General features: G+C 39.3%; 2 protein-coding genes across 3 annotated transcripts in view; both read right to left on the reverse strand.

Annotated features, from left to right (window-relative positions):
- Positions 1-336: 336 nt before the first annotated feature.
- The window catches only part of LOC131251755 (U-box domain-containing protein 35-like), an 83,103-nt gene continuing 59,686 nt past the window's right edge, over positions 337-23,753 (reverse strand). For both annotated transcript variants that reach the window (XM_058252689.1, XM_058252690.1), the window contains exons 7-10: positions 19,574-19,675; positions 2,937-3,347; positions 1,981-2,718; positions 337-1,069 (exon numbers count right to left, since the gene is read on the reverse strand). In XM_058252689.1, coding sequence (XP_058108672.1) covers positions 986-1,069; positions 1,981-2,718; positions 2,937-3,347; positions 19,574-19,675 — 1,335 coding nt within the window. In that variant the 3' untranslated portion in view covers positions 337-985. The remainder of the gene's footprint in view (positions 1,070-1,980; positions 2,719-2,936; positions 3,348-19,573; positions 19,676-23,753) is intronic.
- LOC131251756 (uncharacterized protein At2g29880-like) lies at positions 21,959-23,400 on the reverse strand. The gene is made up of 3 exons (XM_058252691.1): positions 22,944-23,400; positions 22,166-22,829; positions 21,959-22,102 (listed from the first exon to the last, which is right to left on the reverse strand). Exons 1-2 carry the CDS (start codon positions 23,370-23,372, stop codon positions 22,197-22,199), a joined length of 1,062 nt encoding a protein of 353 aa, XP_058108674.1. The 5' UTR covers positions 23,373-23,400; the 3' UTR covers positions 21,959-22,102; positions 22,166-22,196.

The following is a 23,753-nucleotide window of genomic DNA, read 5'->3' on the forward strand; positions in this document are numbered from 1 at the left end:
CTCATTTTTAGGCTCATTACTAAAAATGATCTTCCCAGCGCAGAAACTACTACGTCCAACATTTTTGGTGGCTTGTCCTGAAATGAGCTCACAAAATGGATAGACGGGGTGGATTTCTCACAAACATCACGGTGGGCAATGTAGGCACAGACCCATGAGTCCACATCAGATCTGGATTGCCAGACCGGACCCATCCACAGCCCCCATTTTATTCCTCCCTAGGGGTATGTCCCTGTTTATGAATGATGAAAACTTTGGAAAAGAAATCAAATTCCATTTCCAAAGGTTTTACTCCAAAAAAAAACAAAAAGCAAGAAAGAAGATGAAGAATAAGAAGAAGAAAAAAGATGTCAATTTCTTAAAAGGAAAAATATCTATTACATGCAGATTTTCAAGGTTGTGAGAGACAGCGCTTGCCATTTGACAGATGATCTTTTGACATCTGCAATGGAAAACTAAGCTTCAAGCCAAACAGGGGAAAATTCGGAGTTTTTCATTTATCTAGCTTGCAGTCTCTTCTTAATATCCCTTCCTTTTCCTATATGAATCTGTCTGCATAAAAGTGGCAGGCTCATGAATGAGCTAGATCTGCACATGAATATAGCTAACCTCACCATTGACGATCCTTACCAGCTGATTGGAGGACTTCAGCTTCATTAGTCAGGGTGTTTTTTGGCAATGGCCCATAGATGGTGATGCTGGCAGGACTAACAGTCCAAATTCCTTTTGACAGACAGATTTCACAGACAGGATAACAAAAGAGGTAATTATGAACCATAAACACATCTCAAACAACACTTCCACTTTTCACGAATCCAAATGTAGCTTGCAACATCAAGAAGGCGACCCGATGCCACCGCCCATGATCAGATTGCTGCAGGTCAGGACTTCATTTCTACAATCATCCAGGAACTCAGAATGTTCAACTGGGGGAAACACTGGCGCCCATGACCAAGGACTTCTGCTTTTTCAAAACGTACATGGCTTATCGCATGAAAGGTGACTTGACAATATCGTCGTCGTTGTCGTCGGAACCAAAATCTTCACTGGACATGGGGTTGACGAAATCCTGCAACCATTGCCATGAAAAACCCACGTTAAAAATAGAAAAACAGAGTGCATGCTCAGAGAACGACAACATTGCCCTTCCCATTATTTTTACTGTATCAGGACAATGCTTACTGCCAGTAGGCAGAAAGACATTGAGAAGATAGAACAAGGAAACATTACTGCACTGAAGCGGACTACCATGTGGTACGTATGGAAAGGTGCAATTGGAGGAAATGAATGGGACCTACCCGTGGATGATGGAAACACAAGTGTGCATTACAGGGTTGATTGAATGCAGGTGGCCCAATCATTTCAAACAGGGTATTTATACAGTGCTGGGCACAAAGTACTGGTTTTCTTAGCTTTGACAAAACTCGTATGGGTGGGCCGCCTTTCAGTGGCCAGATTGTTCATCTGAGGTATCACCAAGGGCAGGCAAAGGGCCAAAATCACATCCAACCTAAAATTCCAGCCAACCCAATTGGTCCATCTCTGGTTGCACATGGACCACCGACTGAAATCTTATTTTTAACCATCCATATGCCCCATCCAAGTCAATATTGGACAGAAGAAGTGCATAACCATTCTGGCCAAGCATTGTCTATTTCCAAGTTATTTGGACATGCAAAGATTCTTTTCAAAGTACAATCTTGAATGATGTGCTTATTATTCTGAAAAGATATTTTGTGTGTGTGTGTGTGTGTGTGTGTGTGTGTGAGAGAGAGAGAGAGAGAGAGAGAGAGAGAGAGAATCAGCATCATCACCACCACAGCCACCATTGCCATCGCCATCATCGATACCATCATTGTGAAAACCACCATCCCTGTTGCTAGTAGTAGTGGGGATGGCCACAAGTTGGAAATGGTACTGACGACAGGATGGTAACAACAGCACACTTTTAGCATAAAGCAATGAATCTTCAGTACTCACCTGATATCCCCGTGCTGGCCCATGTTGGGAAACTGCCATCCATGCCTGTGACTGTTCAGCAAACTCCCTAATGCAGTTCAACTTGGGGAGCACCTCAGTCCCTAAATCAGGTCGGTCCTTACGCCGCAGCTCGGAGCACTTCATTGCCAGATTCACAAACTCCGTGGTCTCCTCCATCGGCCAGTCTGGCACTGAGGAGTCCAACATCTTTGCAAGCATCCCCTTCTCCAGCGCCTTCTCAACATTATGCGCAAGCCCCATTGGCGGAGCAGCTGTGACCAACTGCAGAAGGATGATCCCGAGTGCGTAGATGTCGGACTTTACTCCCAACATGCCAGTCTTCTGGTACTCAGGATCTATGTAGCAGAAAGTTCCAGCCGCTGCAGTCATGCGGTATTGGGTGGTTGCATCAGCAGCAGCTGGTGGGATGAGGCGGGCGAGACCCACATCGGCAATCTTGCTAACGAAGTTATGGTCAAGAAGGATGTTGCCGGGCTTGAGGTCACGATGGACGAGGGGCTCGGGCTTGGTCTGGTGGAGGAAGAGGAGGCCGGTGGCAATCTCAGAGGCAATCTTGAAGCGAAGCTGCCATGAGAGTGGTGGAGTGTTGTCCCGGCAGAAGAGGCGGTCCTCGAGGCTGCCATTGGCCACGTACTCGTATACCAAACACCCGTTTTCAGGACAGGCGCCCATGAGGAGGACCATATTCGGATGGCGGATGCAGCTTAACACTTCAATCTGCGAAAATTCAAATAGTGATGGTAATTCCATAATTGTAGAACGAAATGTTAACAAGGACACTAGAAATTTTACCATCCACAAGGAAAAAAAAAAAATGATCTCAATGGAGACCACCTAATGCACAAGTTGGCATGTGGGTCATTTAGAAGTGTATGCAGACTTAGCAAAGCTTGTGAAGGAAAAGAGAAATGAGAGGAAGTGAAGCTTGAATGTACCTCCTGTTGAAATTGTTTCATTCCTTGAGTGGCATCTGACCGTAGAATCTTGATAGCAACAAGTGTATGATCCAGAGTAGATTTGAAAACAGGCCCATAACCCCCTTCACCAATCTTGAGCTTTTCCGAAAAGTTATCTGTAGCCTTCTCAATCTCTTCAACAGTATATTTTCTATAACGGACGTCCATGGACAATTTCTCCATGATATTCCTCATCTCATCTGCCTCCTGAAGATTTCTCTCTGTACGCCGCTTGGTTTCCTCTGACTCACCCATCTTTTGTGTAGCATGGGTTTCCAGAGCTCTTCTGCTCTGAGGCTTCTCCTCCACTGCTCCAATCAATGTGCGAGGAAATCTCGCTCCTTCATACCTCTGAATCTCTTCAGTTTGTAATGAATAAGGATCTCTATCCTGGATGGCAGAATAGAATTTGCATCAAAATCAAAGAGCAATGTAGAAATGGGTGAATGTGTTCATATGATAAGAGTTTGAAAGCATTAACAAATATCATCATACCTTAGTAATGTCTGAGAACTTTTATTTTTCATTTTTCAGATGTTTTTCGAACTGCGAAAGCAGGGTAATTGTTGATTCAGAAGTTTCAAGTAGTGTTTGTTGAGTCAAGAAAATATTAGCCGCTTGACTGGCAAAGTTCATCAACATTTGTTTTGCCTAGACTCGTTTCAAAGGTGCACCGTTATTCTCTTTATGAAATTATTGGGTCCCGATGCATTGAGAGCTGGAGAGTGTCCATATGAAGTCCTTTACGACAATTTATTGCAAATCTTGAGTGGAGCCACTAGGCCTACTTTGTTGACCTGAATGGCTTGGCCCACCAGTTGACCCATAGATTAAGCCTACTGATTTGGCCCACTAGTTGAGCCATGAACCTTAACACAATCCAATCATAGTGGACCATACAGGGGCAACGTGGCTGAGAGGAAGATGAGAAAATAATAAGCCATGTTCGAAAACTTGAGACGTTTCGGTGATCCTAGCCATTTAACAGTAAATAATAAGCAATGGTCATTTATCACACCGTTAAGATTTTCCAATCGTAGAAATTTTTTGGATACTGACCATTCTAAAGTGGAGCACTGGATGCCCGGTTCGACTGGTTGGGCTGAATTTTAGGCTTGATACAAGTGTGAAATTTGAACTGGTTGGGCCATACAATTGGTGCTAGGGAGCCCGCATTTGATGGTCCGTGCACCAAAAGTCCCTCAGATTGGAAGAATGGTTACTTCCTAACACTTCAGTAGGTGGTCAGAACAAATATTATGCAGTTTGGGTCACTCAATCTGGCGGATATTGGAGTATTGGCCCATCCACAGTGTGGCCATCAAATCAACAGCTTAGATCATTGAACATAGGCACAAGCATTGCATAATAGTGTCCATTGCATATATTCCATCACTATCAATGGACCGACTCAAGGGTTTGGCATGGGCCAAGATTATGAACAGTGGACCGGCTGGTCCAATTCAAAAAAATTTATTATGATTGGCCCAGGCACTGCCCATCGATAGCCCTAGTTGTAGCACATCTCCACCATTGAGAACACTAGAGCCCTTTACTAAGACATTCATGAGTGTGGACCCATGATCGTTTACTTGAAATCAAATACTCTTAGCCACTGGACTAACACTAGATTAGTTTTAAATCTCTACCTTTTTATAAATTTAGTTTATAGGTGTTAAATCTCTACTTTTTATTAGGGGTGGCAATGGGTGAAGTTTGGGCTCGGCCAGGCTAGGCCTAGGCCTGGCCTAATTAGCTTAGCCCGGCCCACATTTAAGACCTAAGGCCCAAGCCCGGTCCAAGCCGACATAGGCCTCACACAGTAGGCCCCAACCCAGCTCCACCTTAAATTTGATAAAATCCCTATTTCCCACTCGAATTTTCCTAATCAATGAGTTGATCAAGTGCACCACACATGCACAAATAAGTAGACATTTTGAAGGAATGAAACCTACAGTTCAAGATTGATGGATTGCCTAATTGACAAATGGAATGACATATTCGTAGAATATAACATATGCACTTATAAAGTCAGTCTAGGCCAGGTCGGGTTGAGCTAAAACGACTTGAGCTCGAGGCAGAGCCCAAGCCCAACCCGAAAATTGATGGGGCCATGGATGCCAGACCCAAGCTCGGACCACAGACTGAGCTAGTAAGTCCAAGCCCAGCCTAAAACTGTGTTTGGCTTGTCTAGTCAGACCAACCACCCTGCCGTTTGCCACCCTTAGATTTTAGTTTAGAGAAATGCTCCAGTGCTCTCTGAGCTCTATACGTTAAATTGCTCCTAGTTTTATTTGGACACAGATAATCCAATTCATTAATCTAGACTGTTCATGAGAACCCAATCCACATTTCATGGGCGACCATGAAAACATTATACTGATATGATTTTAGCATGGGAGTCTATGAAAGATGTTCCAGACTTGATGGACAGTTCAGTTGATTGGTCGAAATGTCCAAGTCAACTGATGAAAATAGGAGCCAACAAATAACTTCTAACCTTTCGCTTTTTTGCAACATCCAACCCATCTAATAGGTTGGCCCCATCATGGGGCATCATGGAGATTACCTTGTGCAAAAATCACCCACAACCACTCATTAAGTGGACCAAATTTGTATTTTTCTATCTACCAATGGCTAGACTTCATTTTCTACGGTTGCACTAGGTGATCCACATGGTGGGCCAACCTATTGGACAGGTTCAACATCTTGTGAACATGATGTGTTGGAAGTTTTACAGTCAGGATGAGGTGGATTTGAAACATTCTCTTTTTTCTAAATGCTCTTACATGAGCTTCTCTTTATTAAATGAAATAAAGACTAGAAGCATATGGCCTATGTAGATTGCTTTTCAAAATAACAATTTTGAAAAGGTGTTGACTCATCCCTCCCCCCGATCATGCCTCACAAGGCATGTGTTAGTGGGTACATGTATGCTAGATTTTAAAATGGTTAAATTTTGTGAAGACATCCGGGACAATGGATCTTTGGGCCGATTTGAATTGTGAATTACCACAAAAATGTAATGTAAAAGCACCATCATTATGATTTTACAATGTTTGTTTAAAATGTAATTTGGTATGTAATTCAGCAGTCAAATACAAATGTAATAAGAGACAACAAGTAAAGGAACGTATAAGCATTACAATTTTACATCGTATTGCAGTAGAAGCCTCTTATTCAAACAGGCACATTAGTGTATTTTTCCTGTTGATTTGACATTTTAGTGATATAAAAGTATCATCATTATAATTTTACCACGTCTATCCAAACACGGAAATTGTCAATCAAATTACCTATTCCTTAGGAGGCGGGTTTTATAATTTGTAATCACTGCACTTATAAATCGCGGCCGTAATTCGCAATCCAAAAAGGCCAGTTGATTGGATTTGTTGGCTAGGACGTAAGCTTATTGATGCTTTCCAACCACAAATTATATTTTTTGGAAGGCAGGCAAAACATCTCTCTTATTACAAACCAAGTGCAAAAGTCCAAAATAAATACAACCGTTAGATAACCTGCGTGAAATGGATAATCTGTCGCAAAGTTACAATGGTTGGAATCTGTAGTACGTGTTTAAGCCATTTTTTACCAATCAAGACTTCTCTGCCCTAATTTGTGTAAGCCTGGTACTTTATTAAGTCGGCCTTGACCCTTCCAACATCATTAACCTATTTGAGAAAGAGTTATGAAGAAACCTACTTTTTTCTAAGAAAAATAGTTTCTATTTTCCAGCTTTGTTTTAGGATATTGATAGGATGTGGGGATCCTAGAGTTACCTTTGTTAGATAGAATGTGCATGTCAAAGATCCAGGACATTCATCATATAGTGCCCATTGCGAACGTGGCCCACCAAAAAAACGATTTCAGTCTGTTTATGGGGCGATCACACTTGTCTAAGAAAATAAGCTCAACAGTTTAAATTCAATGCATATGTGTGACTCACTTGTCTAGGGGTTCTGATTGCTGAACCACACCCAGATCAGGCCCACATAACCATTCAAATTGAAGATACAGCCCTAACCCGATGGCCCGTCTGATGCCTGATTGACTTGTGGGGACCGCAGGTCCAATCAATGCCCTTTGACAGGTAATATACAAGCCATATATAATGGCCAAAGTGCTTGGCACAAGCTCAACTGCCCACTATACCAACAAAGTTAATGTATATACTATGATAGATTTGATTGAACTACTGAACTACAGGAGTATTTATTTGATTATGAATAAAGTTTATAAGCCTTCCTTTATGAGAATGTGAGTCTCTTTGACATGGTTGCTAGGATAGACTAGTAGGCTATTGAGGGATTTGATCAATCATCTTACAAATGTTATGTATTAAAATCTATTCAACTCTGGTTTGATACTTCAATTTTGCTACATCAGTTTTTGTATTAGAGTAAGTTCAATTCCTCAAGATAGAATTTGGCATCTATTAACAACATGGATTTACAGGATTATGTATTTAGAACTAAACGTATGGCACATGGAAGGATTATTAAGAAAGGGAAAGTTGTTATGGAGGATGTAGAAAGCACGCAAGGGGAATATTGGAAGATAGTTTCGAGGAAAAGATGAACGGAGGCACTTTAGCATCTTCATTGCCAACATTCTGTTCATCTCAAAAGCTCTAAGAAAAGCATTCGGGAGGTTCAGTCTGGTGTCAGATATATGCATGCCAAAGACTAGAGGAATAAATCGAAAAAGAGTTTCACTTTTGTCTTGTTTCTATACGAACAATATATATATATAAATATATATATATATATAGAGAGAGAGAGAGAGAGAGAGGAATAATCGAAAAAGAGTTTCACTTTTGTCTTGTTTCTATACGAACAATATATATATATATATATATATATATATATATATAGAGAGAGAGAGAGAGAGAGAGAGAGAGAGAGAGAGAGAGAGACATTATTTTAGCATTCCACATCAGAAGGCAGGTAAGTATACAATACATGACTATAACACATTGTTTGACATTATTTTAATAAAAATCAAGCTAAATATAGTCATTTCATTACTTCAAAAGATTTTGATAACAACATTGCCTAAACTTTCAGTTGAAAAACTTGACTGCAAAGAGTAACATTATCAAGAGAATGAGATGATTAGAGGGAGTTGGGGTCGTAAAGTCCCGTATAGATATATTATATAATTAAATATCAACCTAAACCCAAAAGTATTGCAACCAATTCGATGATTTCAAATAATATTTCCCACAAACCATAAACCCTGTCAGGAAAGTGCAAATTTATAATGAGGCTTTCAAAAAATTCTTTTAATTGGTTTTCCATTATTACATGAAGAATTAAATAAACTTCCAAGTTTAAAATCAGATAATGAAACCCTACAAAAACAGACAACAAATAAAAAACAACTTTGAATTCAAGATGCACAACCAAAAAAAAAAAGAAGTGTAGGTTTATTAGTTGAAATCAAATCCAGTGTTGTCATATGTGATCGCATAAGCAATTATGCGATAGCATATCTGGATTTGGATAGGTGCATATGCCATGATGGCATGTGCGGTTTTTTAACTGTTGGCACTTATGTGATTGCATAAGCCATTTTTATGCGGTTATGTGATCGCATAACCTCCCAATGGCACTTGCGAGATCGCATAACTGGTGTCGGACCACTATCTTATTCTTTTGTCAGTTGAGACAGAGAGATTGTTGTTCTTTTGAAGTAAAGGGGTTTTTTGGGTTCCGATTGTCCCAGAAACTCAATTTGCTGAAGAAAGAAATTCTAGATTGGATGAGGGAGGATTTGGGTTTTTTTTTTTTTTTTTTCAGTATTTACATTCAACTTTTTTTTTTGTTTTCATAAACACTATTTTTTAATCTAATCATAGATCATGCATGAGAGGGCATTTCCGATCAAATCTACATCGGATCTAATTGGAGTTCATTTTTTATTTTTTAGAATTTTCTGTTGATTTTTATGGATTTTTCAGATTTTTTTTTTTTTTTTTTCAAATTTGTTGAGTTTTTTCTTTTCTTTTCTTTTTGGAATTTTCTATTGATTTTTCTGGAGTTTCCATAAGTGTTTTTTTTTTTTTTTTCAAATCTTTTGAAATGTAATGCATAGGGGGGTATTTCCGGTTAGATCTACACTAGATATGATCGGAGATTTGGTTTTTTATTTTTTATAATTTCGCTCGAATTTTTTGGATTTTCCATTTTTTTTACTTTTTCCAAAATGGAACCAAAACTCGTGCTTGGGCTTGGGGGAGTATTTTCCATCAGATCTACACCATATCTTATTCTCGATTTGGGTTTTTTTTTGGAGGAAACTAAAGTCGAGGGGACCCGATTTGGGGAAAATCAAATTTTTTGTTTAATTTTTCAACAAAAAAAAAAAAAAAAATCTTTTCTCCTCCCTTGATAGTTAGTTGTTAATACTTAAATTAATAGTCCAATAGTTGATATGTAATAATATTAGTCTATTACCAATATATGATATCAATTTCTGATATATACCAATAATTTATACAAAAAATAATTTAAAAAAAAAAAAAATCAACACCACACCTTATAGTAGGTCAACCCGTCCGGACAACATTCTTACCAAAGAATGGTCTGATATACCATTGAATACATGATCAAAACACACAAAATTTGATAGATTTTAGGATATCTCACTTTTTCCTATTTTTCCATTTTTTTTTTGCTTTAAAAAATTATGATCGATACAGGAGGATACAACCCCAATACAGATACGCAACGCCATATCATATCATTTTTCGGCTGGGCCGATAACAACATTCAGAACCATGCTTATGACAGAAGAAAAAGCCCAAAGCCTAAAGTTATCTCAAGATTATTCAAACTGCCTCAAGGAGGAAATTAAGTGAAGACAACGATCGAGAGCCACTTGGTTAAAAGAATGGGACAAAAATACAAGGATTTTTCATAGTATTCTAAGTGCGAGGGCCAAAAACAACAAAATTTGGAGTGTTATAGTGGAAGGAGTGTTGAGAAGAAAAACAAGGTACACTAAGAGGTGGTTAAGGTTTACAAGTCCCTTCTCACTAATGACGGATGGACTCAACCTCGTCTTGATAATCTGAGCTTTAGTTGCCTTTCAGAGGATTTTTCATAGTATTTTAAGTGCGAGGGCCAAAAACAACAAAATTTGGAGTGTTATAGTGGAAGGAGGGTTGAGAAGAAAAACAAGGTACACTAAGAGGTGGTTAAGGTTTACAAGTCCCTTCTCACTGATGACGGATGGACTCAACCTCGTCTTGATAATCTGAGCTTTAGTTGCCTTTCAGAGGAAGAGGGTCTTTCTCTTTAGAAACCCTTCTTGTTAATAGAAGTAAAAGCGGCAATGGAGTCATCGGGGAGGAATAAGGCTCTGGGGCCAAACGAATTCTTGTTGACCTTCTTTTAGGTTTTTGGGGAGGTAGTCAAGGGCAATTGGATGGACTTTATGATGGATTTCTTCTAGAGGGGTTGTTTGTTGTCTTCCTTGGGCACATCTTTTATAGAGATCATCCCTAAGGTGTCTGAAGCATAAACTTTAAAGGACTTCAGGCCGATCAGTTTAATCAAGAGGCCATATAAGATTCTTGATAAGACATTGGCGAACAAATTCAGAGAAATGTTGGCTATTATCATTTCCAAGAATTAAGGGCTTTTGTCGAGGGTAGACAACTACTAGACGGTGCTTTAATCGCCCATGAGTGTATTGACTCGAGGTTCAATGAAGGAGTAAAAGACTTAGTATCTAGGTAAGACAATGAAAAGGCATATGATCAATGTCAATTGGGATTTTGTGGAGTATTTATTGGGCCAGATGAGATGTGTATGGTGAATGCTGAGTCAATCAACCATATCTTCATACATTGTTCATTCGCAAGTCAGATATAGAGCTCTATTAGTTAAGGAACTTCTCTTACTTTGGCATGGTGTCCACCTTGAGAGGAAATATCAGGATTTTTGGAAGTTGGCGTTGTTAGCTACTTTATGGCCTATTTGAGGGGAAAGGACACAAGGATTTTTTAATTTTATTTTTTTTCCTTAGATTGAATTTATTATGGGAGCAACAGCAACCCAACAAAACAAAACAAGACAAAACAAAACAGAGAGAAACACCCCAAAACAAAAACAAAAAAGGAAAAGAAAAGGAAAGGAAAAAAACCTAGAAAATAACTATACAACTTGAATGGGGACTCTGAAAGAGACTAAAAACTAGAACATAGGCAAAGGCTTGAGGCCAAACGGAGAGGCAGCAACTGAATTAGCCCAGCAAATGAGAAATCAGCTAACTATTGACATAATTGTGAGCCTTGGATCTGACTTATTTTTGGGCTTGTACACTAAAATGTTACAAAAATATTGGATGGATGGTGTGGATAAGACCCATACATCACTGTGGTCACTCAAAGCTATTGCCCGTTCCCAGCTGGAGACGGGAGGGGGAAGGATGCAATCCGCATCCCTAATCCATGCCCGATCCGGCCCATCCGCTGGCTGGTGGTCGGTGCTCTGTGGGCCCAATCACGAGGTATGTGTTTCATCTATGATGTCCATCTATTTTTATAGATCATTTTATGGTATGAGAAAAAAAAAATGAGGTATATACCAATCTCAATTGGACCACATTACAGGAAACAGTGTTGAATGAAATTTGACCATTAAAAACATTTTGGGGGCCATAAAGGTTTTGGAACAACCTGATCTTTGTTTTTTCCCTTCATCTGGGTCTGCATGACCTAATTAACAGATTGGATGTCAAATAAACAGTACAGTGGGCCTTAGGAGGATTTAAATGGTGGATATCCAATCACTACTGTTTTCCCGTGGTGTGGTCCACCTGAGTTTTAGATCTACCTAATTTTTTGGATCAAGATCTAAAATAATATTTAAAAATTAATGGACAGCATGGATACAACAGATGCATCATGGTGGGGCCCACAGAGCACCGACCTGCACCGTCAAAAGGGCCAGAGCCAACCGCGTACTGAGTAACTCGGTACGCTAAGTGTACTGGGTAAACTCTGTGGGGTCCACCATGATTTATGTATTTTATCCACTCCGTCCATCCATTTTAATAGATAATTTTAAGTCTTGAGCCTAAAAAAGAAGTATATCCAAACCACAAGTGGACCACACCATACGAAACATTATGAAATGAACATCTACCGTTGAAAATTTCTTAGGGGCCACAGAAGTTTTGGATCAAACTTATATCTGTGTTTTCCCTTCATCCATGTCTGTGTGATCTTACAAACAGTTTGGATGAGAAATAAACATAACTGTGGGCCCTAGAAAGGTTTTAACGGTGGAAGTCATTATTCCAATTGTTTCAAATGGTATGGTCCACTTGATCTTTTGGTATGCTTAAATCTTGGTCTCAACCCCTAAAATAAGATGGAAAAACGGATGGACCGCATGGATAGACCAGATACATTCGCGGTGGACCAACAGAGTTTACTCAGTACGATGAGAGCGTACTGCGTAACTAAGTACGCAATCCGATTTCATTTCACGCCCGCCCGAACCGATCCCCAATTTCCTTAAAACCCCAAAATCCCTCTCCCTCGATCCAAATTTTTCAAAAATTATCTCCTTCCCACCCATTTCTCCAGATTTTCAACCTGAAAATCCCTCTCCCTCATCCCAATTTATAAAAATTAAAAAAAAAAAAAAAAAAAAAACTCTCTTTTACAACAAGATCTCGGCCCGCAAGCCGATTCTTTCGTGGAGAAGTTGCCAGAGGAATTTTCGACAGAAAAAAAAGATTTTTTTGGGGTTGAATCTTACCGAAATTCGCGTCTTCAAACAGATCCGGGCGAAAAAACAGGTATTTTTTGTGTTTTCTTTCCCTTTATCGCCAACAACTACCCCCTTTTATCGATAAAGGTGGGTTGTTGGCTACAGTTCCCACCCGTGGTTAGTGAGAACAGTGAAATATCGGTGAGATTCCGATAATACCGATATTATCGGCGAGATAATCGGCGAAAATAGGAAACGACACGAAAAAAATGGGGTTTCGGTGTCGCTAGTGCGGCGACACCGATATTATCGGCGATATTTCGATAATATCGCTGACAATTTATACACTGCCCGTACCATAACTGATCGTGTGGTCCATCCAAAACTCAAATCCACTCCATGTTTTGGAACTTGACCTAACGCTATCCTACAAAACAAATGAACGGAGTAGATCTTCCAAAATGTCATCAGACGTGGACCCCACCTATTTTTGAACAAACCGTTTGAAACAGCGTCCTTCCGCATGTTGTAATAGCGGGCGACGAAACCGGGTTAAAAGATGGTTTTACCCCATCTTCCTACTTCGTTTGTGGGCCACCTGATCAGAGGATCTACCTCGAATTTGAGGTCATAGCTTAACTAGACAACACGAGATGTGTGGTTGGGACGGATCACACCACAGCAACCAGCACAGTGGACCCCACCTGTTCCAACGACCGAACCATGGTCAGCGAGCCTCCGCACGTTGTAACAGTGTTCGAATGAACCACACTTGAGGAAAACTCTCTATAGTAACTTCCAGATACGAAACTGCCCGCTGATTTGAACCATTAAAACCTCAGAGGAGGGAATTCCGACACCCCCGATAGAATCGCAAGGAGCTCGGAAGCTCGGCACTCCACTCTTTCCGAAAAATGCAACCTCGAGTGCGGAAGCTTCATCGGCGCTATACCCACCATGCAAACAACTTTGAAACTCCGATCTGAAGCACCCCGGAGCTTCCCACAACCAATCCGAGCCCTCCACTACGAACGGAATTTAGAAAGGAAGTGATAATGCAGATCCGCCATTAACGATGGTTATCTTCTTCGCTGAGGAGTGGCGACTGTAGGAAGCTTCCCGACCACCATCTTCGGATCCTAATCGATCACAACATGGCCCACGATATCAACAGATGGCCTGCATAGATAGGAGGGAGAGAAAAACGGCACAACAATGTAATAAGGACAGATGAACGTCCAGTAAACCGTTACGTTGCGTGAGTAGGAATTACACAATATGTTTCAGCATATTTTACACGCAGGAATACTCTAGAAATCTTGTAATCTTATAAATTTCTCCACTCCCTAATGTTGGAGAATGTACACAGCAAACAAGAGGGGGAAAAAAAAAGGAAAGAAAGAAAACGAGAGAGAAAGAGAAGAAGAGATCAGGTGTTGGAATTGACACCTATGATCCACTAAGTTTAGCAGTAACCAGGATTTGTTGGAGCCCTTCCGGCCAGCCACCGGTAATGAAGAAGAAAGGAGTGAATGTGGGATCGGCGCTAATCCACCTAGTCGAAAAGAATTTCATGTTCAACCCTGGGTTGAATCCAACATCTTAAATGGCACAATGTAGATTATCTAAAGGCCAAATCGAATTGAGTTGACTCAGCGGAAGTATATGCCAAACTACGGGTTTCATTATTAAGCATAGTTGTTATTCAAGGTAAGTTACTCATCTAAATAATGACTGATTTAAATCCTTGTGATTGATTTATAGTTAAGATCAAACCTAACCCTAAGTCACAAAATACATCCTACAACAAACCCTAACTGTACAGGTTTTTGTGATATATCATAGAAATCAAGTCTAAAGTATGTCTACAAACATCTAACAATGTTGAAGACAATTTGAACGAAACAGGCAAGGGATTCCTTTAAGCTTACAATAATTTAAGTTGATATGCTTTATCTTGCCTTTTAAATGCTATGCTTTCATGTTACTAAGATTCTCTCCCTGCAATTGTTTAATTTACCACCAACAATTATTTAACCTTTGGGAATTATAGTTCAGGTGTAAATTTAATTACGTGTGATCTTTATTAATTTATGCAGGGCGATGGATACAAGCCTTGCCAATGCCTTTACCAATTTTGTTGAGTTAGCCCTTGCTACTCTCCTCTTTTGTTGAGTTAGTCATTGTCACTCTCCTCTTTATTGAGTTAGTCATTGCTACTCTCCTCCTTTATTATGTTAGCCTTGTGCTATCTACCTTTATGGCTTGGGCATGTGTCTTGAAATTCCAAAGCTCTCATGATTCAATTGATTTCCTCTTTGATGCAAGTACTATGTTGGAAATCTCACTTCGAGTAATCAAATAAATATCGTGGACGTAATGCGGTTCAGGTAACGACCCCTGGGCCGACACGTAATTCTATGAATTTTGGATAGTGGTGCACAAATCGATGTAAGTAATTCGCAATGCGTGTTACATCACTTCCGGAATTGGATGTCGCAAATAATCACTCCATGAACAAATCGTATCACGTAATTCATCCCAGTGTTCAAGTTGTCGGTATCGTTACAAGTTTCGCTAATCGGAGATAAAGATATAATATCGTTATCGCCGATAATATCGCCGATAACTGGAAATGCAAAGAAAAATGGCGAAAAATGGAGAAATTGATGGAATTTTTCTGTAAAACTTCAGGGCATGCCTAAATACACATATTTGCATATTTAGGAATAAAAAAAAATTACAAAACAATGCATTAAATAATAAGTTTTCATTTAATAGGGCTCAAAAAGCATGCGTTGCCATGAGAAATCGCTCCAATTGTAATCAAAATGAGTTTATATAATACTTTATGGGGCCCACTATAATCAAAATCACTCCAATTGTAATTAAAATGAGTTCATGTAATACTTTGTGGACCGAGTCAACTCTATGGGGCCCACTTATTTATATACTTTTATCTACTCCGTCCATCCACTTTACCCTATAATTATAGGGCTTGATTCCAAAGATGAAGCATATCCAATGATTAAGTGGACCACACTGCAATAAATAGTGTGAATTTGAACGTCTATCGTTGAAAATTTCTTAGGGGCCATAGAAGTTTTGGATCAATGTAATTTTTGTTTTTTACCTTCATCGATGACTATGCGATCTTATGGACAGCTTGGATGACAAATAAAGATCATTGTGGGCCCTAGCAAGTTTTCAACGATAGGAATCATTGTCCCCATTGCTTTCTATGGTGTGGTCCACCCAAGATTTGGATCTGTCTAATTTTTGGGTTCATGACCTAAAGTGATCTCGCCAAATGGATGGACCGTGTGGATATAACACATACATCATGGTGGGGTCCACGGAACTTGGTGACATCTAAGCCACCGAGGTCAGCACGCCCCCCGCTTTCACCCACAGGGACGCAGATTGCAGCCTACCCCTGCCCGGATGTATTACCGTCTAGGCAGGGATCTGCGAGGCCCACCGTGATGTAAGTGTTTTATCACGTCGTTCATCATTTTTCTCAAATCATTTTAACATATGAGCCAAAAACTGAGGCAGGTATAGGGCTTAAGTGGACCACAAACTGGGGATTGAACGTCCACCATTAAAAACTTCATGGAGCTGGAGAAGTTTTGGATCAAGCTGATATTTGTTTTTTCACTTCATCAACGTCTACATGACCTTATGAATAGGTTGGATGGTAAAAAAGCATCACGGTGGCCCTTAGGAAGGTTTCAACGGTAGATGTCATTATCTCTGTATCTTCCTTTGGTGTGGTCCACTGGAGTTGTGGACCTGCTTCATTTTCATAATTAGATCTTAAAATAATATAAGAAAAACAATTAACGGTGTGGATAAAATACTTACATCATGGTGGGCCCCACAGAGCCCTGCTTGGACGGATTACCGTCTGAGCGGGGTAGGACGCAATAGAAGGGGACGGCGTACCGAGTAACTTAGCACGCTAAGCACACTGAGTAAAGTCTGTGGGGCCCACCATGATTTAAATATTTTATCCACTCCGTCCATCCTTTTTAACATATAATTTTAGGGCTCTAAACCAAAAACTAAGTACATCCAAATCTCAAGTGGACCTCACCACTAGAAACAGTGTGAATTGAAATTCTACCGTCCAAAATTTCTTGGGGCCACAGAACATTTGGATCAATATTTTATTTGTATTTTCCCTTCATCCATGTCTGTGTGATCTTATGAACAGGTTGGATGATAAATAAACATCACTATGGGCCCTAATGAGGTTTCAACAGTGGAAGTCATTATTCCCACTATTTCCTGTGGTGTGGTCCACTTGAGTCTTGGGAATTCTTCAATGTTTGGCTCAACCACTGAAATGAGCTGAAAAAACGTATGGACGGTGTGGATAACCCACATACATTCACAGTAGGCCCAACTGAGTTTACTCAGCACGATAAAAGCGTACCGAGTAACTCATACGCAATCCGATTCTGTAAAAGGGTTTCAAAACCCGAAACCCTAAACAAACTCGAGCAAAAGCCGCCGATAGAAGAGGTTCCGGAAGGGAGCCCTAAAAACTCGAAAAATCTCTCCAAATTTCTCAAGATTTCCCATATTTTTTGCCCCATTAATTCTGATCAACGATCCTATTCTACAGGTACATACTTCCAAAAGTTTCTTTTTTCCCTTTTTTTTCTCGATTTTTTTTGGTATTTACGCAGCTCCCTATATTATCGTCCCTTTTATCGTCAAAAAAGAGTTGTCGGCTACAGTTATCCCTTGACAGAGACGCGATTTTTGGTCGACAACTGTATTTTACATTAAAAATCGATAAAATCGCCGAATATTCGCCGATACTAGGAAGAGAAACGAAAAAAGTGAGTTTCGGTGTCGCAACTCCAACGACACCGATAATATCGGCGATATTATCGATTTTTCGCCGATAATATGAACACTGATTCATCCAAGTCATGTGTTGTGTCGTCTTGGGAAAACCGCATAAATCCAAATTAACATGGGACACGCCGACGAATCTCCGTAGAATGGGATGCGGGGCGAGCCGGATAACTCTAAATGATTTTCCACATTGTGGCAATCACTAAGTGTGATGAACCGCAAATACTTTGATAGGCATACATCTCATGTAGGTTGCTTCCGCATATTGATAATGCAGGTGATGTACAGATTGAAGACCCAGAGGACCATCTCCCAATGGAAGATTTTATTGAATGAATAAGAAGATAGTTTTATATTTCCGCTGCAAACCTGATAATGTAATAAGGTCTCATTGAGAGGGCATTTGATAATTTGTTGAATTCTTTTACTTTAATGAAATGATATATACAGTCAATTTTATTCTCATGAATGGTTACCTTCATGAATGTAACTGGATGTGATATAAATGAAAAATAAAATAAAATTATGGTGCGATTTTTAAAGCATCTAATTCATTTAATTATTAACACCCAGTTTTCTCAGACACGAGTATGAACTCTGGCTTTGAAAATTCGAGATGTTACAGTTACCTCCAAAGTTAGGAGTCTTGTAGTGGAATGGGCTTCTTGCATAAAATCTTTACAGGATTGTAATTTCTCTTTTTTGCTTGGACTGTAATTTTTTGTGCTTTCTCGACACCCTTCTAATAGTTTGATCAGTTACTCTTTGGGAAAAAAAAAAGTTTAAAAAAAAAAAAAAAAACAAACAACAATTCCTCCTTACACTTGTAGTATTTTTTTCACATTTTTTTGTTAAATTTTTTCGAATTTTTCCTGATTTTTAAGTATTTTGAGGGTTTTTTACAAAAAAAAAAAAAAAAAGTTAAGGGGATGTGCGATTGCTCATGTGATTATGCGATCACGACATCGCGTAAGTGCACAACCACTCCAAGTCGTAAATGATCACTAATGCGATTTGACAACATTGATCAAACCCTAACCATCATTACCACCATACATATAAGTCAACATGATCACAACCGTCCATAAAAAATTTCAGCTTAGTCATAGATTAATTTATCTCAACCAATTAAGTAAGAAATCATAAGAAAATGCACCATAATTTAAGGTTGAAGAGAAGATTCGCCATTTAACCTCTCATAGAGAATAAAATAAAATAATTGACCTGTTTTAGAAGATTCTTATTGTACCTACCAATATAAAAAACATAAAATGAAATTAAAAAAATTTAAAAAAAAAAGAAGAAGAAGAAGAAGAAGAAGAAGAAAGCAATTATAATTTGAAACATAAATAATAGGGATTAGGGCAGGGCTCAGAAGCGAATATAATGGGCCATGATCCACCAAATCATGCTTGATTTATGTTGGATTAGGGGCTATTTGGTTGGCTTTCAGTAGGTCAAGCCAACAAACATCACTCTAATCAAAGAGTGGTCTGACACACCATTAAATACATTTTAGAAACAAACAAACAAAAATGAATGACTTTGGTGTTTTTACAATTTTTCCTATTTTCCCTTTGTTTTTGAGAGATAATGCTATTTTTATTCAAAAAAGGTGCTACGATGGCACAAAAACCCAGAAACAGAAAAATTACAATCCTTTAAGACATCAAATTACAAATTTTCCAGGTTATTTTTCATAGGGTCCAATGCATCCCATGTTGTGTCTGTATTGCTTTTGAGCCTGGGCCATATGCTCCCGGACACCCACATCCATAAATTTGATCAAGACACTAATTCAATGGCTTAAAATTCTCCCTCCCTCCCTCTCTCTCTCTCTCTCTCTCTCTCAAGATTACCCATCTTAACACTTCCTAAAAGAGGGCAAGCAACACGCAATGAAATTGGCAGATATTTTACTTGGACTAAAAAAACATCATACACCATTCATTTCTATAGACTTCAACAATAAATGGACAAATTCAGAATGAATGAATATAAGGGGCAGTTGGATACCTTCTGTTTCACGTTCAATATTTCTTTGCAGGCAGTTTCGTACAATTCCAAAGTCTGCTTCAATTCAAGTTTCATCCTTCTCATCTCAGCCTCAGTATCGTCCTACAATACATTGGATTTTTGTCAATATCCTGAACTGAAAAAGGAAAATCATAACATCCTTTTGTGTAATGGCTCTACGATTTTGGGTACCAACAGCTTGACCTCAGGAGTCCAAACGAAATTTTCATGAAAAAAAAAATCTGATTCTGAGGGTGCATACAAACAGTGTTGAGGGGGAGAAACTTGCATCAATGACCAATACCAAAGTCAAATAAGCCCTCTGGCAATATGTTGAACATTGTGATTCAGTAAACAAGTCATAAGAGCTGTTATAAACTTATGGTAGTAACAGGTTACATTATGTTGTTTTTATGTGATGTGATGAATAACGGATGTAAATATGGGACACTTTCAAAGGAAATTTCCAAACATAATGCCATTGTATAACAGAACGTAACATCCTTCTTTTTCCAAATAATGGTCATTATCTTCAAAAAGACAGCCGTTATTTCATTGAAAACCAAGTGGATAAAAACCTTCCAGACCCACACACGTTGCATTTGGACTTGTTGGCGTCCACATCACCTATCTAGACCTTACATTTGGGCCCATTTAGGAGCTTGGGAAATGCAATTGGAGGTAAATGAATTGGGAGTAAATGCCTTACTCAGTTGTGATTGGATGGGAGTAAATGAAATGCATTTGAAATATAAATATTCTGTTTGGATGGGAGTCAATATGAGGAATTGGAATACATTGAAAATTTTCAATTTATTCATAGGAACATAAGTGATATCCCAAATTATTGTATATATGTGATATTTAACAGAATGATGGTAATAAGCCCATAGACACATACTCTTTAGCCAAAAATGAGGAAATTTCAAGCCTCGGATGGGCCACAAACATAAGGATCACAAACAAACAACTTGCCAATGTTTTTGAACCGTCCATTTAGATGACCAACCTCTGGATGGTTTGGATCATTCTATCAGTGTGATTTTAGTGATGTCGCCGATAATTGGATTGTTTCAGAGTATCATCAACGTGCCACGTGTTTGGGGAACATGTATGTAGCGGCACCTTTGTTTACTCGTGCAACTCTCCAAGTGATGCAGGACAGAATAATCTAACCTAATATGATGCCATGATATTAAAAGACAGATTAACTAGAGCAATGGAATGACAAAATAAAGCAATTCAGAAATTTCATATTCATGAAATGTCCAAATTCAATCCTACAACAGTCCCGCAATGCGAACCTCATGAATTATTGATCAACCAGGACCTATGGGAGATGGAACCACAATCCTAGCATAGGGTTAAATCTGAGTTCAATGGAAATCATGTACCTTGTAATAGATTTGACATGTTAGGGCTGTTTAAAGGATAGGAAATGTGGGAAATGGGCTTGGGATATCTAGGCTCAGAAGAATTAAGGGTCTGTTTGGGCAGCGGGATTAGAAGGGATTAGGTGGGATGGGATTCAAAAATGGTAATAAATGCTGTTGCCATGGAATTGTCTTAATACCATGGGTTTTCTAATCCCATCGGCTCCTGTGCCATAGTGTTTGGATGGCATGGGAATGAAAGTTTTTTACAACTCCTATTCCGCATGATGTTTGGATGGGAGGTTTTTACAACTCCTATCCCATAGGATGTTTGGATGAGAGGTTTTCTACAACTCCCATTGAGTGGAATTGGCACCATACCCAATAAAGGCCTGTTTGGCTTTGCTAAAATAAGTGTTGTCTTTCTTGAATTTAGATTTGTCTCTTTTTAAAAAAATAAAAAATAAAAAATTCAATTTTGCATTATTTTTTCTTCTATAGAGCCTGCTCCAGTCTGGTTTCCACTTCAGCTAATTCATGAAAAGCAGGATCTATATTTTGTTGGAAGGTTCATAGCAGCACAGAAGTGTAGAGCCCTACACCACGCATGTGCCACCATGGCACGTAGGGGTGAGATTAAATCCATCATCCATCAGTTCGTCCAACCATGTTTTCCCTATAATTAATCCGATCCACTCAGAAGGTGGGCCCTGATATCAGAAACAGGTGAATGTGTAAGAAAACTTCAACTAAGGTGTATAGAGCCGTATATCAAACTATGAGTCCACCTTCCTAGTGGAGCAACCGAATTCTTGGGATGCATCATCAATACACTGGTGCCCTTCTAATGGATGGATTAGATCATGTGCAATACAACTCACTGGCATATTGTTTAATAACATACCTTTCCCTGATGATAATTGGGACACCTGCAAAAGATATAATGCCTACATGTTGCATTAAAAAACAATGACATGTGCGTGAACAAATAATATACATCGCTCTATGCATATTTAAAACGATTTTTCAGATTGAGCCAAATGTCACACATCCATGCACACCATAAAGCCAAACCATAAATACTTCAAGGATTATAGTTATTACATGTCCTCAAAAATCAAACCAAATATAAAAGTCGATAGTTTAAATGTTTCATCTTCCAAGCTGTCTCCACAAAAGGTACCTATCAAGATCAAAAGACACAAGCACAAGCATCTACCAAGCATGCATCATATATAAAACATCCAAAGTCATGGATCTGCATCACCAACGTTTTTCTGAGAATTGTGGAGAATATGTTTTAACCACTCCATGCGGCGTTCTACTCGGAGACTAACAAAGAAAGAAGCGAGTTGTTTGTCCCTTGAGAGGATCTGCCCAACTTCGATAAACTCGGCGTTGGTCAACCCCTCTACTTCTTCAAGAATGTCCAACACTTTAGTGGTACGGTTCACTTCTTCTCCAAGACCAAAATTGCTCATGGCCTCGGCAACGTGATTTAGAGACATCCCGAGTACATCACAAGGACGAGTAGGACGCAGCCGCTTCGAAGTAATACTACCGCCATTTTTATTCGCAGAATCAGGTGTACGTTTGGGTGTACTTCGACCAGCCTGATTTTCCCGGGACTGACTATTAGAAAATCGCGAATTCATCCCCGAGTCCCCTAAATTGTCTTCGGATAGATCCACGCTATCTTCCAGATTCTCATCCCCATCTGACCATATTTGATTTAAATCTCGTTGGACACGTGATGAGGATGTAGCCAAATTCTTACTGCCTTGTGCATATCTACCAGTCGCCTGATCATCACCGACGATGACAGCTAAATCGTCCATCCGCTCAATTCGCTTTCCTCGGAGTCTTTCAGTTCGTGGATGAGACTAAAAAAATTTATGGGTAGATGAGTAACCACCATTCTCATTTTAATACAGATAATACAAGTATTGACGACATTTTAATAAGGACATATCAAACAATCCAAAGTTATGTCTTACCTTGAGATACGCTTCCCATACTTCGTCTGGTGCGGTTACAACCTTTCGTTCGTTATCCCAACCGAAGCCGCTAGCAGAGAGCATATCTTTCACATCATTATAGCATTTCTTGTGATATTTCATACGGTTCACGACGTTTGACCAATTCACGCACACATGAGTTTCATTAGAAACCTGCTCAGCCGCAGCTTGGTATGCTTCCCTTTTAAACCCATTGTCTGATTTGCGTCCTAGGGCAATCTGCTCCAGCAACGTGTTCAACATAACTTCATCCATCGCATTGGTCCACTTTATTTTCTGAGCTCGGTAAGATGGCTCAGCAAGTGATCTAGCGGGTTTTGCACGAGGCGAACATCGCGTTGGAGGAGTCGGAGTTTTAATGGGTGATTTTGTAGGAGTCGCAGCGGGACTAGACCACATATCCGACATCTGGCCTATGTGTAATATACAAAAAATATGAGAACAGGTGATATACGACTCACTTGAATACTTTAAGATGTGAAATTTTTGGATTTCATTCATATTCTCAAAACATATTTCACATTACAAAATTAAAGATTTCATTAAAATTAGAGCACAATTGAAAGACTTCTACTACATTGCTTTTACATGAGATACAAGAAAAATATTAGTTCCTACTATTGCTAAGGGAGTCTGCCCACATTCGTTGGGCGATTGAATCGCGTAGTGTAGACCATGCATCTTTTTGCTGCTGAGTAATGTGTACTACCCAGTGCCTCTCGTCATTTGCTGAAACTTCGTATGGTGTTGGATTGCTTTCCACATCTTCCATATGTATACCAGCACCAC

The sequence above is a fragment of the Magnolia sinica genome, chromosome 7 (genome assembly GCF_029962835.1).
Source record: "Magnolia sinica isolate HGM2019 chromosome 7, MsV1, whole genome shotgun sequence".
Lineage (NCBI taxonomy): Eukaryota > Viridiplantae > Streptophyta > Magnoliopsida > Magnoliales > Magnoliaceae > Magnolia > Magnolia sinica.

Coding starts and splice junctions, on each gene's coding strand:
- LOC131251756 (XM_058252691.1), bottom strand. CDS start 23,372: ATGTCGGATATGTGGTCTAGTCCCGCTGCGACTCCTACAAAATCACCC. Junction 22,830..22,943: donor TATGGGAAGCGTATCTCAAG/GTAAGACATAAC, acceptor AAATTTTTTTAG/TCTCATCCACGAACTGAAAG.